At 49.1% G+C, this 18519-nt stretch overlaps 1 protein-coding gene across 1 annotated transcript in view; it reads left to right on the top strand.

The window, feature by feature from the left end:
• HDAC6 (histone deacetylase 6) overlaps window positions 1-18519 on the top strand; it is a 43055-nt gene that overhangs the window by 22067 nt on the left and 2469 nt on the right. The window contains exons 12-28 of the mRNA XM_083718533.1: window positions 178-243; window positions 337-396; window positions 2306-2395; window positions 2521-2627; window positions 2714-2781; window positions 3137-3317; window positions 4170-4298; window positions 4454-4622; window positions 5644-5777; window positions 6114-6182; window positions 7614-7806; window positions 8913-9062; window positions 11522-11696; window positions 13134-13492; window positions 15461-15571; window positions 15681-15827; window positions 16779-16907. Coding sequence (XP_083574659.1) covers window positions 178-243; window positions 337-396; window positions 2306-2395; window positions 2521-2627; window positions 2714-2781; window positions 3137-3317; window positions 4170-4298; window positions 4454-4622; window positions 5644-5777; window positions 6114-6182; window positions 7614-7806; window positions 8913-9062; window positions 11522-11696; window positions 13134-13492; window positions 15461-15571; window positions 15681-15827; window positions 16779-16907 — 2337 coding nt within the window. The remainder of the gene's footprint in view (window positions 1-177; window positions 244-336; window positions 397-2305; window positions 2396-2520; window positions 2628-2713; window positions 2782-3136; window positions 3318-4169; window positions 4299-4453; window positions 4623-5643; window positions 5778-6113; window positions 6183-7613; window positions 7807-8912; window positions 9063-11521; window positions 11697-13133; window positions 13493-15460; window positions 15572-15680; window positions 15828-16778; window positions 16908-18519) is intronic.

Raw genomic sequence — 18519 nt, forward strand, 5'->3', positions numbered from 1 at the left:
GTGGGTGGGGTGCCCTTTACCTGTAGAGTGATTTACCTGTGTGTTTCATTGCCACTGGCCCCAACTCAATAGTGGCTGCTCTAAGACAAGGTTTTTTGTGTGTCTGTGTTTCAATGAGTTGCTAATGGATTAGGGCTCTCCTTCAAGAGTTTTAATGTGCTCTGTCTGTCCCTCCAGATAGGGATGCGGGATGCTGACTACCTCTCTGCCTTTTTGCATATCCTGCTACCTGTGGCCTTGGAGGTAAGGATTGGGAAGTAGAATTGCTAGGTTAATGGGAGATCAAGTGAGATCTTTGGCTTACCCATTTTCTTTTGGGTTGTTTGTTTCTTGCAGTTTCAGCCCCAGTTGGTCCTGGTTGCTGCTGGTTTTGACTCTGTAATCGGTGACCCCAAGGTATGAAAATGTCTTTCGCAAACTCTACAGAACAGCCCTCCCTCCTCAGCAGTTTTCAGGCTTCTGTCTGAAGGGAACCATTCTACATAGATTTCTTGCAGAGCACCTATTACCCCAAAGAGGATTTAGGAGTGTGTCCTGGGCTCACATTTTCCATGCAGAGTCTGTTCGGCCGCATGTTTGTCCTGTAAGAGGGAACTTTTTGCCTTAGAATGTGCCCAGCCTTGTTGCTGCATGTTGCAGGGAACAATCTGCAATGCTGGACAGACTGTCTTCTCCACCGCATCTGCTCAACATAGCTGTGCTGTTCTTCCCACCCTGCTGTCCTAAATTCCCCAGACAAGCTGATAGCCAAGGCTTCTTGTCTCCTGTCTTGAAGACGTAAAAGAGAGAACAGGAAATGAAGTGATTCTCTGGCCACTTTGCACTTTGTGAACGTTTAGTACGTGTCCAGAGGAGGGCAACCAAAATGGTCAAAGGCCTGGAAACGATGCCTTATGAGGAACGGCTAAGGGAGCTGGGAATGTTTAGCCTGGAGAAGAGGAGGTTAAGGGGTGATATGATAGCCATGTTCAAATATATAAAAGGATGTCACATAGAGGAGGGAGAAAGGTTGTTTTCTGCTGCTCCAGAGAAGCGGACACGGAGCAATGGTTCCAAACTACAAGAAAGAAGATTCCACCTAAACATTAGGAAGAGCTTCCTGACAGTAAGAGCTGTTCGACAGTGGAATTTGCTGCCAAGGAGTGTGGTGGAGTCTCCTTCTTTGGAGGTCTTTAAGCAGAGGCTTGACAACCATATGTCAGGAGTGCTCTGATGGTGTTTCCTGCTTGGCAGGGGGTTGGACTCGATGGCCCTTGTGGTCTCTTCCAACTCTATGATTCTATGAGGCCAGGCTGCAAGCCCTATTCTCCCCCTCTTGGTTCCAACTTCAGTAGTGAACAGCTTGAGTGAAGAGCTACTGGCACCAGGTGGGGAGGAGCAGATTGCTTTCCCAGCTTCAGCTTTTCATTCAAGCTGTGATTGGTGGTTGGGTGTGGGTGTGCGTGCATGCGTGCTGGGCCTGCTCATGTTCTTCCGTGTTGGTGAAAGTGATTTGGGGTGAAGGATTGCAGGGGCAGGAAGAGGGAGGGAAGGAATCTTCTCCCCACCTCTCATTCTGTAAATCCTCTGGTCCCTGCTTCTTCCGTGCTGCTTATTTAGATCTGAGGCATGCTTGAGCTCTAGGTAGACAACATGGTGGCACTTCCATCTCACTAGGAAGCAGAGGGGCCCTCCATCCTTTCTAGCAGTTGTCCCCAGCTTGGCTCTCCCCCAGGTGATGCTGGACTCCAGCTCCTGTTACCCTGACTATCAGGCATGCTGGCTAAACCTGACTGGAATTGGACTCCAAGAACATCTGGAGGGCACATTGGTTAGATTGCTTTTTAGAGAGCCAGTGTGGTGTAGTGGTTAAGAGCGGTGGACTCGTAACCTGGTGAATCGGGTTCGATTCCCTGCTCCTCCACATGCAGCTGCTGGGTGACCTTGGGCCAGTCACACTTCTCTGAAGTCTCTCAGCCTCACTCAACCTCACAGAGTGTTTGTTGTGGGGGAGGAAGGGAAAGGAGATTGTGAGCTGCTTTGAGACTCCTTAGGGTAGTGATAAAGCGGGATATCAAATCCAAATTCCTCTTCTTCTATTCTTCTTCTTTATGGGGCCTAAAACACAATATATTAATTAGTCCTGTGTATCCATCACATGGAGCTCCTGGAGGTGCTCTAAAGGGCTTCTCGGGGCTGCAGTGGAGGCAACTAACTCACCTGACCCTCATATTTTTTCTGGATTTTTAAAATCTCCTCTAGTAGAAACCACTCTCCAAAAGTAAGATATGAGAGCAAAATACCCCACTTTTTTTTGCATCCGTAGGGGGAGATGTCAGCCACGCCAGCATGTTTTGCTCACCTGACACATCTGCTGATGCCGCTGTCTGGAGGCAAGCTGGTTCTGTCTCTGGAGGTGAGCAATGCACACTTTCCATCTTGTTCCTGGGCGAAGGAGAGCGGCTCCCGTACAGATCTAGCTGCTCTCCCAGGGAAGGGACTGTGGCCGTCTTATCTTCTCCCTTTCCTCCTCCTTTTCAGGGTGGCTACAATCTCCAGTCCCTGGCAGAGGGAACCTGCGCAGTCCTCAAGGCTCTTTTAGGAGACCCCTGTCCTCTGCTGGAGTCTCCTCTTACCCCGTGTGCCAGGTAAGAGAGCGGGTGCATTGGGCCCCTTCCCAAGCATTGTGCCTGAGCGTTTCCTGATAGCCGCCTTCACTTTTCCCTCCCAACAGTGCCCTCTGCTCCATTTCCCAGACCCTTGCAGTTCACAGCAAGTACTGGAAGAACCTCCGGAGAACCAGTGAGTTCTGCCTCTGTTTTGCCCTCTTTCTCAAGCAGCAAGCAGCAAACCTGGTCCTCTTTGGTTCTGCTCGCTTCCTGCCAGGGCTGGTCCTGCCTCAGACATCTTGATTTGGGGTGTCATGAAAAGGCAGCAAATGGTTAACTCTTTAATTTGTTTTATTATTACCAGGAAGTGGGGGGCAATAGCCCTTGTGGCAGTACTTGCTGCTTGTGGCTCTTGGTGGCTCTGCCTCAATCAACAAAATATCCTGGGCCAGCCTGTCTTCTTAGCCCCACAGGCTGCAGCTCCTTCCAGGAAGCAGAGGAACCCAAATCACCTACTTTTCCCTGCCTTCCCCCCTATAATGATTCAGGTACTGATGTGCCTCGGGAGAATGGAAGAGAGGCGGGCACAGTTTTTCCACCAGGCCACCCCTTGCCAGCAGCCGAGATCCTGTCCAAGTCAGCGGCTGAACTGATGCTACCCCGGCCCCCTTCCTGCACTGGGCTGGTGTATGATGAGAAGATGACTGAGCATTACAACATGTGGGACAGGTAGGGATTAATTCCATGCACAACTTTTAATGCAAGGCTTGTGGTTCCTCTGCCACCATCCTGTGCTGCAGTTAGGCTTGAACAAAGCCTCCTGTGGGAGCCAGTGGAAAGCCCCCCCCCCCCTGCAAGCCCCAGTACAGTTGCAGGGGGTTGGCTCTGGAAAGGGTTAACTACTGTCCTCTCAGCAGGAGCATCCCCCACATACACCCATGCAATATGGGAGAACGATAATACTTACAGGGTTGCTGCCAAGGTTGCAGCTGCACTAGCAGTTGCCCAGAAAAGAAAGCTTCTATCGTGGGGGGAAACTCCCATTCACTCCCCCAAGAGCTTTTTTCCTATGTATGCAAATAAGGATGTGGCTCTTCCAGATCAGGACCACAGTGTAGGGATGAATGGGGTCTCAAGAGCCAGTGTGGTGTAGTGGTTAAGAGCGGTAGACTCGTAATCTGGTGAACCGGGTTCACGTCTCCGCTCTTCCACATGCAGCTGCTGGGTCACACTTCTTAGCCCCACTCACCTCACAGAGCGTTTGTTGTGGGGGAGGAAGGGAAAGGAGAATGTTAGCTGCTTTGAGACTCTTTAGGGTATGAAATCCAAACTCTTCCTACTCTTCTTCTTCCTCCTCCTCTTCTTCTTCTTCTTCCTATATCCCCCCCCCCCCCGTAAGGTGGCTATTTGTGGAGGGGGGAAGAGGGGAATTACATAGCTGGTCCCTAAAAAGTGGGCAAGTGAAGTCCTCGCCATCTCTCCCATGAAGGTTGGGGGGCAGGTTCCCACACCCCCTTGTCCTCCACTTTCCTCCCAAGTCTTGGTGCCCGGCCTTCCCTTAGCGCTCCCTCTCTTCCATAGCCAGCATCCAGAGCTGCCTCAAAGAGTCTCCCGGATCTTCCAGCGCCACGGGGAGCTTCGCCTGACGGAAAGGTGCTGCCGGCTCCCGGCCCGGCTCGCCTCTGAAGAGGAGCTGCGGATGTGCCACAGGTGGAGGAGATGCACCCCCAGATTGCAAGAGCCTTTGCAGCTTCTGGGAGTGGGTTAGGGTGGGTGTCCCAGAAAGGGCAGGCTAGTAACTTCTGAGGCTCCGCCCTCTTCCCATGGGGAGGGTGCCGACTCTGTCTTGCGTCTCCTCTCTGCAGCCTGGCCTACGTGGAGACGGTGAAGTCAACGGCGGCCATGAAGCCCCGCGACCTGCATCGCCAGGGCGACCAGTACAATTCCATCTTCATCTGCGCCAGCTCCTATGAGTGCGCTCGGCTGGCAGCTGGTTCCGCGTTCAGTGCAGTAGAGGCTGTGCTCTCTGGGCAGGTGAGTGCTGGCAGCCTAGTGGGGCAGGGGGTGGCCAGTCATCTTGCTCCAGCTGCAGACCATCCTGGAGGCCTGAAGGCAGGACTGAGTGGTGGGGGACTCAGGGAAAGACCCTGGAGAGGAGGAGCCCTAGTGGGCACTGGGAAGGCAAGGACCTTCAGTCCTTGCAACTGCTTCATCAGGGCAAGACCTCCTAGAATGAGTTGCTGAGACCACTAGGCTGGCACTGTGGTTTGTTTCCTTCAATAAATAATTAACTTTTTAATTTATGTATTTTTTTTAATAATTTTTTTGTATTTTCAATTTTACATGAGCATATACTGTAATCCCTTCTGATTTCCTTCCCCCCCACATTGTAGATCTTAATGTAATGATTTTCCCCTCTGCATCTCTATCATAACTCTATTTTTATAAATCCTTTGTCAGTCCATAGTTCAAATTTTTACTACAAGTTTTCTGTCAATTTTACCAGTGTTTGTAATTGTTTACAATAGGTGTTCAAATAAATTATAAACTTTCCCCATTCTTTATTAAAGACCTCCTTGTGGTTTCTAATTCTTCCTGTAAGTTTTGCCCTCTTGGCATACTTCATCAGTTTTGTCTGCCATTCTTCTTTGGTCTGAGTGATACCATCTTTCCATTTCTACACACCTGTGGTTGCATACATAAATAGTTTTGTCTGGTCCTTCGGGATCTCTGGTCCTATAATACCTAAAAGAAAGGCTTCTGGTTTCTTAGGAACATTTCTTAGGAATTTTAAACATTTTCTTCAGTTCATTATATATCATTTACCAGAAGTCTTTTATCATCGTACATGGCCACCACATATGATAAAAAGTACCCTCTTTTTCTTTACATTTCCAGCACATTTTAGACTTTGATTTGTACATCTTAGCTAATTTGCTAGGAGTTAAATACCAACAATACATTGAAATATTGTTTCGTTGCTGACCTGTGCCTGACTCCAGCCCTGATACTATGGTACTGACCAAGTTCACTTTTTCCTCCTTTGGGGCATCAGGTCCAAAACGCTGTGGCCATTGTCCGGCCCCCTGGGCACCATGCTGAATCAGACACCGCCTGTGGCTTCTGCTTCTTCAACTCTGTGGCCTTGGCAGCACGATACGCACAGCGCCTTGCTGGACGGCCTATGAGGTACAGTGGCACCTGGCTAACCCCTAAGAGGCACAGAGCACCCAGAGAGGACTAGCCACTTGACAGCAGCATTGCTGTTGTGTGCTGAGAGGGGGCGGGGCTTGCTGGTGATGAGGTCAGGGATGTAGAGGAGCACCTGAGGCCAGTTCCAGATTCACTCCATCACTCTATCCACAGAGCGCATCTTCTTCTACAAACTTCAGCAGGTTTAGCTGTTGTTATTTGTCCCCCACCAGGAGTCCTGGGAATTGTAGTGCTGGTGGCCTGGCAGCCTATTTGCAACTCAGTTTCTAGCATAGATGTAGCTGCTTGTCCAATTCTGATTCTTTTCCTCAGGGTGATGATACTAGACTGGGATGTTCACCATGGCAATGGGACACAGCACATGTTTGAAGATGATCCCAGGTAACGTAGTTTGCTTCCCATCTCCCCTGTTCAAAGAAACTCTGGCACTAAATCTCTTCCAAGGTTGCAGATGCAGGTCTTTTCAATGGAGACTGTGAATTGGGGCAAAAAGCCTTAATACTCTGCATCAAGAAACTCATCCACCTTATACATAGCTGGAATATGCCATGTGGATCACATTTACTTATTAATTAAAATGTTTTAAATCCTGCCTTCCATTTAAAAAAAAAAACATGCAAGACAGTGTTAAAAACAGAGGCATCAAGTGACATAATAAATAAAAGGTTTTTTTTTTAATTTATGATTTTTTATTGGAAATTTTATTTACAACATTACATAAACCCCCCACCCCCCCCAATACAGAAATCCATCCTCATTAAACGTGAACATAACATACAGTGAGCATAACATACAACAATACAAACAACCAAATAAAAGACTTCCTTTATCCTGTATCTGGCCTCCTTATTTACTTCTTATAAGCTGTTTCCTTTATGAATAATTATTAAGATTTTTCCAATTATAACTTAAATATCCACAAGGTCTCCTGCAGACATCAATCGAAACAAGTCCAGTATTTTAGGGCACTGTTTAGTGAAGTATTCTTCATTTCCCCCATGCTTTTTGAAACTCTTGTCTAGTGTGATCTCTAACTGCCTCTGTTAATCTAGCCAGTTCAATTTACTCTAACGGTTTGTCTTGCCATTCCTTTTTTGTTGGCACAGTTTCTTTTTTCCAGTTTTTAGCAATTATTTATTAGATAAAAACTAATTGTTAATAACTCCTGCCAACCTAGCAGTTCGAAAGCACGTCAGAGTGCAAGTAGATAAATAGGTACCACTCCAGCGGGAAGGTAAACGGTGTTTCCATGCGCTGCTCTGGTTTGCCAGAAGTGGCTTAGTCATGCTGGCCACATGACCCGGAAGCTGTATGCCGGCTCCCTCGGCCAATAAAGCAAGATGAGCGCCGCAACCCCAGAGTCGGCCACGACTGGACCTAATGGTCAGGGGTCCCTTTACCTTTAATTGCTAATAAATAAAAGTTTTAAACAAGCAGCAACAGGCAAGAATAGCCTTTGTGCTTTTTCTTCCTGCTGAACAGAGTTTTGTCTTTTAAACAAACTTTAAAACTTCTGGTTAGAAGTGTATGTAGATTTATTTTGTTATGGTCAATATACCAGAATAGCAAGGGAAAGGGCACAAGTCATCTGTGCAAGGTGGTAGAGGCCACAAGAAAAGGGATGGGAGGTGTGTAAGCCCCTTCGAGGCTAAGCTCAGTGGTGGGATCAGGAACGACTTGCACTCCTATTCTGCCCTTGATCATCCAGTTGTGGTTGTGCAATTCCTAGGCATCCTGATTTGTATTTGGGGGGTGGGCAAGTGAAGCTGCAACGTCCCCTTTCTCTGATTGCTTCCCCTTCTTCCAAATTAGTGTCCTGTACGTCTCCCTCCATCGCTATGACAACGGAACTTTCTTCCCCACCTCCGAAGATGCAGACTATGATCGTGTGGGCCTGGGGCCTGGGGAGGGCTTCACCCTTAACGTGCCTTGGAACTGTCCCCGCATGGGGGACCCTGAGTACCTGGCTGCCTTCCATCAGATAGTCATGCCTGTCAGCTATGAGGTAGGCAATGTTTGGGGCAGGGAATGAGGGTGGATTAGTGCCAGTCTCCACTTCCTGGAAGCCCAGGCACACTCTTGGGCTTGTGGCACAGATAGGGTTCAACACAGGAACATAGGAAGGGCTCATCCACACTTCAGCTTGTCCCTTGCCTAGAAAGCACAGATCTGAGCAGTTTTCCCCTTGTCCCGCTCCTTTCCCAGGGAAAACCCGCTCTTTAGCTATAAAACCTGATTGCCGTTTGTTCCAATTGATCGCTAAAGAATGGCATTCCCCGGGGGAAAGCAGCAGGGGAAGAAGGAAGTGCGGATGAGCCTTGACTGACATCAGCTCTCCAGGGTTTCCAGCAGGAGTCTCTCCCAGCCCTATCCGAAGATGCCAGGGATTGCAAAGCCAATGCTCTAACCACTGAGCTATGGCCCTTCCTCAAGGAGCAGCCATGGCTTCTCCCAATGAATGGGTAGTTTGGGGAGGGTGTGACAATGCTGTTAAGAGGCTCCTAACCAGCACTGCTCCTTTATAAGTGCCAGAAAGAGAAAATGATCAGTGAACTAGTTAGTAGCGTGGATGTGCTTTCAGACTTGTAAATAAGTGCTAGACTGCAGCAATGGAAAATGGTTTATTGGTTAAGTGCAAGCAGTATTTGTGCTGGGCTGGACGTAGTCCTCACCATTGACAGTGCTGGCTGGGGCTGACAGGAGCTGGAGTCTTTGGAGGGCCATCCCTGTCCCAGGGCCATCCCTGTCCCAGGTAGATGGATATGCCTAATAGATCTGAGGAGTTAGAAAAGGGCTGAGGGAGCAGCATTCTTATGTGTTGCATCTCTGGCCAGGGAGGAAGAGTGAGAAGTGGAACTACAGGGAAGAAGGTAGAGGGCCTTCTCGGTAGTGGCCACTCCCCACATGGAATGCCCTCCCATCGGCTGTTAAGATGTTAAAACATTTAGGAAACATCTGAAGGCAGCCCTGTATAGTGAAGCTGTTTAAGGTTTAATGTTTTTATATATGCTGGGAGCTGCCCAGAGTGGCTGGGGCAACCCAGTCAAATGGGCGGGGTACAAATATATTTTTTTGTTATTAAGGGGAATTAAGGGCCTCTTCCATTTGCAGTTCAATCCAGAGCTGGTCCTGGTTTCTGCTGGCTTTGACGCTGCTCGAGGGGACCCGCTGGGCGGATGCCTCGTGACTCCAGAATGCTACGCACATATGACCCATCTACTCCTGGGTCTGGCCGGAGGCAAGGTGGCAGTTGTCTTGGAGGTAGGACAGAGTGCCTCCTTTTACTTCTTGGGGTGCACAGCTTGTGAGGAAACCCCTGGTTATTCAGAAAGGGGCGGAGTACTGCAGGAAAGTAAATGCGGGGCTGGCATCCATAGCAAACAATTCCGACAGAGTGGTGAAAATAAATAATATTTATTTTCGGAGCTGGACCCCTGCGGGGTGGTAAAAGCTGGGGAGAATGTTTCAGGTGGAAACAGGGAAATAGTTACCGTAATTTTCGCTCCATAACACGCAGTTTTTTCCTCCTAGAAAGTAAGGGGAAATGTCTGTGCGTGTTATGTAGCATGGCGGGGGGATCTGCTGCAGTCGTGAGCAGTCCGTGGCTCGCTTTGAAAGAGCAAAGTGGGTGTAAGTGGCTCCTGTCTGGTTGGCTGCTTTAAAACAACCCCGTGCTCTCTGTCCCTCTCTCCTCCCCACTCAGCTCACTAAATAGCAGCAAAGCTTTTCAGCGAGCCAAGCCGGGGAGGAGGGAGAGAAGCAGAGCCTGCTTGTTTTAAAGGAGCAAAGCGGGATAGGAAAGGAGCCTTCTCCCCTTATACCCCTCTCCTGCATTATTAGCAGCATCCTTCTCCACACACCCCACGCGTGCTCCTTGTCCCTTGAGTGCTTTTCCTTTCCTCCCCATTTAAAACATGGTTACAAAGCACAGATCCACATGGATCCTCAGGATTTTTGCACTGGGTCACCCCAAATTCACCATCAGATCACATAGCATGTCCATGGCTACAGCCTGCACCAAAAACCACACACGCACCCACTGTTTCATGGGGCCGCTGTGGTGCAAAAACGTGGTTACAAAGCATGGATCCACATGGATCCTCAGGATTTTTGCATTGGGCTACCCCAAACTCACCGTCAGATCACATGTCTGTGACCACAGCATGAACAACAAAAATCATACATCCACTGTTTCGTTTAGAATATTTTTTTTCTTGTTTTCCTCCTCTAAAAACTATTTGCGGGTTATGGTCAGGTACGTGTTATAGAGCGAAAAATACGGTAAGTACATCTTCTCCATTTCAAGGCCTGGACATTTTGTGAAGGTGAAAGGGCTGCCAGGGTTGGCAGTGCAGCACAGTGACTCGAGTTTCACTCTCAGTGGATGGCTGCCACTCATTGCTGTGGGAAAAGCAGACTTCTGCACTTGGAGGCACCTGTGCTGTGGGGCAGGACTCTGCCCTGGGTTCAGCCTTGGCTGCTTTGACAGGGAAGAAGAGATGACAGCTGTGATGCAAACCTGAATGTCACCTTCAGAGGTCCTGCCAAGGCATTAGCAGTGGGCATTTTACTTGTAGTATAAACAGTCCTCATTTGCCCTCTGCCTTTTATAGCAAGTAGGGGCTCGTCCCCATGTCTAAAAAGCTCAGATCCAATCAGTTTCTCCCTTGACCCGCTCCTTTCCCAGGGTAAACCCTCTCCTTAGCTTTAAATAGGACCAAACATCAATCCAGAGAAAACCCAAATTGCTAATGAGTAGGGTTTCCTGGGGGAAAGCAGTGGGGCAAATGTGAACGAGCCCTAAGTAATCAAAGCCAACATTTCTACACTTGCCCTCCCCATAGTCTCTACTTAAAGGCCGCTGCTGTAGCCTAGTGGCTAGGCAGGTGGACTGCAACTCAGGAAGCCTCTGGTTTGGAATCATCCCCCTGCCATGAACTCGTTAGGTGCTCTTGGGCAAGCTGTACCCTCTCATCCTTACCCCATCTGCAACCTGACTATAATGATTTCCAGCCTGCTTTAAAAGGCTTGTTGTGACAATTACCACAAGACAACATAGGTGCGTGCAACGTCTGTTGTACCCTCAAGCATTATGCATCATACTTTTCCGTGTATTAGACAAGGTTTTTTTTACTCTAAAATAAAGTTTAAAATGGGGGGGGGTGTCCATCTTATACATAGATAGTGCAGAGGGGGGACGGGTGATTGATTGCAACCGCGAGCAGGATTTAGGGATTGGGTGGGTGAATGGCGTCTACATCAAGGGCCTTGGCAATTTGGTGTGCGTTGCTTGCAATTGTTAGTGTTTGTCAGTTGGGTGAGTGATTTTCTGCATCCCCTCCCTCAAAAAATAGCACAACAACTCTGGTCAATCCTCTGGGCCATCTCCCCCCATTTTCTTTAATTTTAGTCCCCCAAAATAGGGGGCATCTTATAGACAGAAAAGTAACGTTGGCCTTCTTTTCATTGTTGCTTCCTCACATTTCCCCCTCCATCACGGCACACAGCAGCCATCATCATTCACGGCACCACCTCCCCAGTGGACCCAGTGAGTCATGAGGACTAGAAGCTTCTTTTTTGTATTTTGAATGCCAACAGAGGTTCTTTGGGATAGCAAATTCCACATCTCCATCATGAACATGCAGGACTTGCCCAGCAGACTCGTACGTGGTTGCATCTGGGGCTCAATTTCTCTGAAATTTCCCTTCCCCCTTTTCCAGGGTGGCTACAACCTAGAATCTATCTCGGAATCCATGACCATGTGCACACGCAGCCTCCTGGGGGATCCTCTGCCCCCGCTGGGACGCCTCAAGGCCCCCCACCCCAGTGCCCTGCAATCTTTGGCCAATGCAGCCGCTGTGCACCGCAAGTACTGGGCAAGCCTGCGACTGGAAGGTGAATTGTCTTTCTCCTGTCCTCCTCTGTTCCTTGGTGGCGAATGCTCTGCATCAGAACTATTGCAATGTAGAGGGTAAGGGTGTGAGCTGGGGGCTGATAGGTCTCTGCTGTGAATTCACAGAGTGGCCTTTACACATAGCTCTGTTTGTCAGCCTCATCACCCTCCCCCCCTCGCCTCTACTGTGGGTCGGGGAGTAACACTACTGGGTTGATGTAAACATTACTGCAGGGGTGGTGGACTCTGGATTCTGTCAATTTTGCATATCAAATGTTACCAGTTCCAACCTGCCAAGTTGGGTTTCTGCTGCAGATGAAAGGCAGCAACAGGGCACATCTCAACCTGCTGAGCAGCTTTAAAGGGCCTTGGGGCAACTGCCAGAAAAGTCCCAATACAGGGGGTGGAGATTGGGTTGTGACTCTCCCACATAGGTGCAGCCCAGTCTCTGTGGGGGCCATGTTTCAATACTCATTGCAAAAGAGGGCCAGGCAGAGAGGCTGCAGGTGAATAGGTCTACAGGGAAGCACAGAGGAGAGGCCTGAAGTTAAAAGTGCACAGGTAAGGCAGTGATCAGACTTGAGACTCCAAAGATATGGAGGGGATGAAGGCTTTGTGGTGGAATAGTGCTGTGGCTATTCAAAAGAAAATGCCCTGGAATGCAGAAAGTGTGGGTCAAAGTCACTTTCTCCACAGAGCACATGCCTTGCCTTCTTACATCATGTGGTGGAAGCCCCACATTTCCTTTGCTAAGCCACTTGTGGAAGATCACTGCAGCTGGTGCTCACGGCCTGCTCAGCCGCAGCCTCTCTCTATTTCCTCCTGAAACTTCGAGGTACATGTTAGGCAAGCTTCAACCTTTCATCTGGGGGTAATCTCCGGTGATATCTGCCTCCTCTGCAAAAGCTACATAGGGAAGGAAGTAGGACAGCTTGTTGGGGGTGGATCTTTCAGGGCGATTGTGATGTCAGCAGCTCTTAATCTCAAGGTTGTGGGTTCGAGCCCCACGTTGGGCAAAAGATTCCTGCATTGCAGGGGGTTGAACTAGATGATCCTCACAGTCCCTCCCAACTCTGCAGTTCTATGATCCTGCGCACCTAGCAACCAGCACAGCTCAGGAGGAGGGCAAAGAAGTCTCCTCCTGAGATGGCACTGAGGATTGGTAGAATGACTGCTGATGTCACAACATCCCCTTCTCTACATGACACTGCCAGGTGGGTGAGCTTCAGAACAGGACCGGAGAGTGTTGGGGGAGGAGGCAGGGGCCTGAGGACAGGGGTGAGAAGCAGGTGCCAGGAGAAAGAAAGGCGAGGCAAAACAGGCCAGGAAGGGAAGCTGGAGTTGGCACTCTCCTATCTCTCTGGCTCCGTTTGGAACAATTGGACGGCAGCTCAGTGGTTGTGGGAAGAGGAGGAGCAACCTATCTCTTGTCTCCCCAGTGCCTGCTCCTCTGTGGGAGAAGCCCAGGACTCGAGCTGGGAAAGGAACTCCCATTCCAGATGAAGTCCCCCCAGAGGCCCCCCAGGAGCTGCTTCAGAGCCCCGGCGCTCAACCTGTGAATACCTTGAATGATGCCGTTTTGGCTCTGAGCTCCCTCCAGCTGGAAGACCGCCTTGCGGAGGAGGCAGAGACAGCTTCCAGTTCCCTCTCTCCCGATTCCAGTCCGCTGGGCGAAGAGGCTGGGCACAAAGTTGGGGCCTCCCCTGGAGAAGCTGAGCCAGCGGTGGATACCCAGAAGGAAGGCATGTCGACAGGGAGCTCCACGGGTGGAGCAGAGTCTCCTGGCAAAGAGGCAGAGGTAGGTGCCAGGCAGCTGTGCCAGTGCAAGCCATGGTGTGCGGGCTCACCCAGACTTGCGCTTGCCTTGCTGCTTTCCCCTGGGGAAACACGCTGTTTACCTCTGAATCAGAGCAAAGCAATTGGGTTTTCTCTGGATTGGCGTTAGCTCCAATCTTTTAGTGCAAAAGAGCAGGTTTTCTGGGGGAAAGGCAAACCTATGCCTAGAAAGCAAGAGACAAAGGGAAAACTGCTTGGGCCTGTGCTTTCTAGGCACGGGAGAAGCAGAAGTGTGAATGAGCCCTGATTTGTGTTGTAAATCTGACTGGAGCTTTTAAAACTGGAACAGACATTTGAAGGTTTGTCAGGGACAAAGGAGGAGTGATCCTGGGCATTCCTGTAACAGCCGGGAGGGAACTCTGGGAATTGTAGCTCTGTGAGGGGAAACAGGAATCTCTTAGCAACTCCTAACAAAATTCGGCATCCTTGAATTCTGAGAACTGTAATTCATGAACAGTGCTAAGAGTTGTTAGTAAAGGTAAAGGGACCCCTGACAGTTAGGTCCAGTTGTGGACGACTCTGGGATTGCGGCGCTCATCTTGCTTTACTGGCCGAGGGAGCCGGTGTACAGCTTTCAGGTCATGTGGCCAGCATGATTAAGCCGCTTCTGGTGAACCAGGGCAGCACACAGAAATGCCGTTTACCTTTCCGCCAGAGCGGTACCTATTTATCTACTTGGACTTTGATGTGTTTTCGAACTGCTAGGTTGGCAGGAGCAGGGACCGAGCAACGGGAGCTCACCCCGTCTTGGGGATTCGAACCACCGACCTTCTGATTGGCAAGCCCAAGGCTCTGCGGTTTAACCCACAGCGCCACCCTTATTCCCCTCAGAGCTACATTTCTCAGAGTTCCCTGGAAAGAGGGACCGACTATTGAACCACTCTGGGAATTGTAGCTCTGTGAGGGGGAGTAGGGATCTCCTAGCAACTCTCAGCACCCATTAACAACTATATCTCCCAGAATTCTTTGGGGGAAGCCATGACTTTTTGTAGTGCTGTCCCTGAGATCTAAATGTATGCTGCAACAGTGGCCTGTGCTCAGTTGAATTTTGCTGTACCTGCCACACACTCTTCTCTAGATCAGTAGCTTTTCCGGACTACCCACTTTTTTTCTTTAGGGAATAATTTCCCCATTGGCTTGTTTGTCACTTGGCTCCTGCACAGTGAAAAGGATTCTGGGGTACCAGCCCTGCTTGTACACAGAATGCACCCAGAAATCACCCAACCATCCTCCGTGGCTTCAAGTTGGAGGGAGAAGATTGATAGTGCTGGGAAAGCTTATTCTGGGAACTTGTCCTATGTCATATTCCATTAAGGCTATAAAGCAAGCATCCCCAACCTTCGGCCCTCCAGATGTTTTGGACTACAATTCCCATCATCCCTGATCACTGGTCCTGTTAGCTAGGGCTCATGGGAGTTGAAGGCCAAAACATCTGGAGGGCCACAGGTTGGGGATGCCTGCTATAAAGAGTCCTGTTTTGGGGCGAGGTGGTGTGGAATCACTACTCTAAATCATGGGTAGGCAAACAAAGTTTGCTGACCCCTGCTCTAAATCCTTCTGGTTTTTTTGGTCCTGGACCTCAGCCTGTGGCATGATGCCCACTCAACTTTTTCCCAAATCTCTGTCTTCGTTCTCCTCCCCCTGAAACAGCATTTCTTTTCTAAATAAGAAAACACAACAGAAAGGGGGGCTAAGCTGCTCCCACACAAGCCTTTTCCTCCAAAAGGAGGGCAGGGGGCTGGTTGTGCACCCCTCCCACTTCACTGCTTGTGTTTCTACGTACTGGAGGCTCCTTTATTCTAGAACTGTGGCGTTGCCCGTGATGTGCTTGGAATGGAAAACCGCAGGGTTTCAGGTCTCTCTGATATCTGAAGCAAGACTTGACCCTAAATCTCTCTTCTCTTTCCTCCATCTCCCCTCCTTCAACCAGGGAAGCCCACTGGCTGTCCCCCCAATGCTAGCAGAGGTTATTCTGCTTGACGAAGCTGCAGGTGGCTGCTCTTCCTCCTGTGACCCGCTTGAAGAAGACCTGGCAGATGAAGTGAGTTTGGGGAGAGATGGGAGGGTACCTGGGATTGGATTTTCTGGGCTTGGCCGGGGTTGAGGTTGGGTGCCAGGATGCAGAGATGATACTCTCTCTCTCTTTCTAGGGGCTGTTTTATGCTGTGACTCCCTTGCCATGGTGCCCCCACCTCGACTCGGTGCTCCCTGTGCCTTCCCTTGGCTTGAATGTACTGGAGCCCTGTGCAGAATGTGGCAGCGTGGCAGAGAATTGGGTCTGTCTGATTTGCTACAAGGTAAGATGGGCAAGCGGGGGGGGGGGGGGGCTTAGGTAAACTGGGAGTGACCCCCACCATCCATAAAGTGAATTAACAGTACCTGGTTTTTAGGTTTTTGTTTTTTAAGGGTTGTGTTTTAGTTGGTTTAACAGCTAACAGATAAGCTATCACTACTGGAGCTTCGGTAATGGGGGAACCTCAAATGATGGCAGTCTGGAGGGGGGATTAGGGTGAGTTTTATTAATGACTCAGTGGGGTTTTGAACCTATATCTCCCCAGTCCTAGCCCAGTGCTCTTAATTGCCACACTATGCTGTCTTTTTTGTACCCCAGTTACATTTTCGTTGGAAAAGGTAGGTTTTTTCCTCCTTCCCTCATTGCTGTGGGGTTCACTGTATTTGTTGTATGCAAGGAGATTTCTCTCCATGTTGTATTGTCCTTAAACACGTTGAGGCGCTGTGCTGACTGCCTTCTGCGGCCTGCTGACGTGCCCCCTTGAGTTCTCTGAGGTGATCCACTCCACAGTACAGTGGTACCTCTGGTTACGTATTTAATTCGTTCTGGAGGTCTTTTCTTAACCTGAAACTGTTCTCAACCTGAAGCACCACTTTAGCTAATGGGGCCTCCCGCTGCTGCCGCGCCGCTGGAGCACAATTTCTGTTCTCATCCTGAAGCAAATTTCTTAACCTGAGGTACTATTTCTGGGTTAGCAGAGTCTGTAACCTGAAGCGTATGTAACCCGAGGTACCACTGTATCTGCTTTCTGTCTTCCTCCTCTGCTTCTGATACTTGCCAGATGGGGTGCTGATGTGTGGTCCGTCCTCTCTAAGAGCAGAAGAGATGAGCTTCAGATAGCTGTCCTTGGTTTATTCATTTTCAAATGAGTCTATTGGTCCATTCCCAAGGTTAGTCTTGTCTTTTGGAGCCGTTTCCACCATCATCTAAGCCTGCCTTCTTCCACCCCATTCAGGTTTGCTGTGGCCGCTACATTAAGCAACACATGGTAGCTCACAACTCAGAATCTGGCCATCCACTGGTTCTTAGCTTTGCGGACCTCTCTGTCTGGTGTTATGGATGCCAAGCCTATGTCCACCACCCGGTGAGTTGTGTCGTGCTTTGGTCCTTTTCCCACCCTTTCCCTTCCCAGGGGTTTGCCCTTCAGCTTGGGAATACCAAACCAGTGTGATGAGATGCACATTTGCTTGGGGAACGGACACCCCCCACCCCCATCAGTCCTGTCATTCAACACAAATGATACATAGCCATCTGAGCTGCAGTGCTTGGTGGAACATCAGTTGGGGGTGCAAATCATTACTTGAGGCTTGGGAGGTGGTGTGAAGAGCTTCCACCCCTCTCGGGGAGCCCCAAGATAATCTGATGGCTGTTGCTTTTAAGAGGTTCCAGCCCCAGTGCAATTGGAGTGACATAATCTGGTTTGCCGCTGAACTAGTTTACTTGGGTACTGAATTCACTATGTGCATTATGCTTTCCCCCATTGAGATACAAAAGTAAGCTTTTGGCAGCTTTTGAACAGGAACAGCCAGTGCTTTTTCCTAAAAAAATGTTTAGGGGTACTCTCATTTTGACTCAAGAAAATCACCATTTTATAGTTCAAATCGGAAAAAATAAATACAGTAAATGGACAAAAGTACAAAGATTCATAAAATGTTTAGGGGTATGTGTACTCCTGCGTACCCCCAGAGAAAAAGAACTGGGAAGAGCAAATAAGGGCTTTGTTTCACTCTAGCTCTTTTTAAGAAAAAAGTTTGATTGACAGTGGCATTAAAGAAGAGTGTGGGTGGAATGTTCCATTATTATTGACAAGAGATTGTTCTCTGATGGGGCCAACTTCTTCCATTAACAGAGAATCCAGAGGGATTTCTCTCCCACCTGGGGCTATTCCGTTCCATTATGCTGAGAGCAGAGCAAATTTGCTCTTTGCAGAGAGGATTCTGTGAACTGCATGGAATGTGTTTCTGCTGGCAGCACTGAAGGTTTTTTGCCTCGCTGTCTGCTATGGTGGAATTTTATGTATGTAATTAATGATGTAGTTAATTACTTTATCATGACATTAACCCACACCACTGATTTCAACACAGAGGCCATTCATTTCAGTGCAAAGGAAACCAGTGCAAATGGGGTAAAAATGTCATAATTTGCAGACTGAAAACAGCTACAGTGAATGCCAATCATATTCACTCGATTGATTTTCTTTCCGGACATGGGATGAATAAGCAAACACTGGCCGTTTCTGTTCTTGTGCCCACTGGAAATTTCCAACATCCCTGTAGGAGGGAGAGTGCAAAGTCCCACCCAGTAAGAATCTGCACTCCTTCAAAGGAATTATTTTCCCTTCATGAGAAATGAAACAAAACAGCAGCCATGCTTCTTCAGGAAAACAGCGTGGTGGAAAGTAGTATTTTGAAAGCACATGACTTCTCTTTTCCAGCCCCATCTCCTGAATAATCCTAGGAATAATCCTAGGCTTCTGCTTCGGAATAATGGCAGCTGATGCGTCCAAAAAGTGGGAGGTGCTCCAAGTGCCAGGCCCCTCCCACTGCACCTGCCCTCTCTCCAGCTGTGCTGCTAGGAATGTCACTGATTGGCCAGAATAGTTAAACGGAGCCTCTGTGTTCAGCAGCAGCTCTCGAATACCAGGGCAGGTATGATGAGAGCTGGATTCCAGCAACATCTGGAAGAGCACAGGCTCC

This window comes from Podarcis gaigeae (genome assembly GCF_964106915.1).
Source record: "Podarcis gaigeae genome assembly, chromosome: 17".
Lineage (NCBI taxonomy): Eukaryota > Metazoa > Chordata > Lepidosauria > Squamata > Lacertidae > Podarcis > Podarcis gaigeae.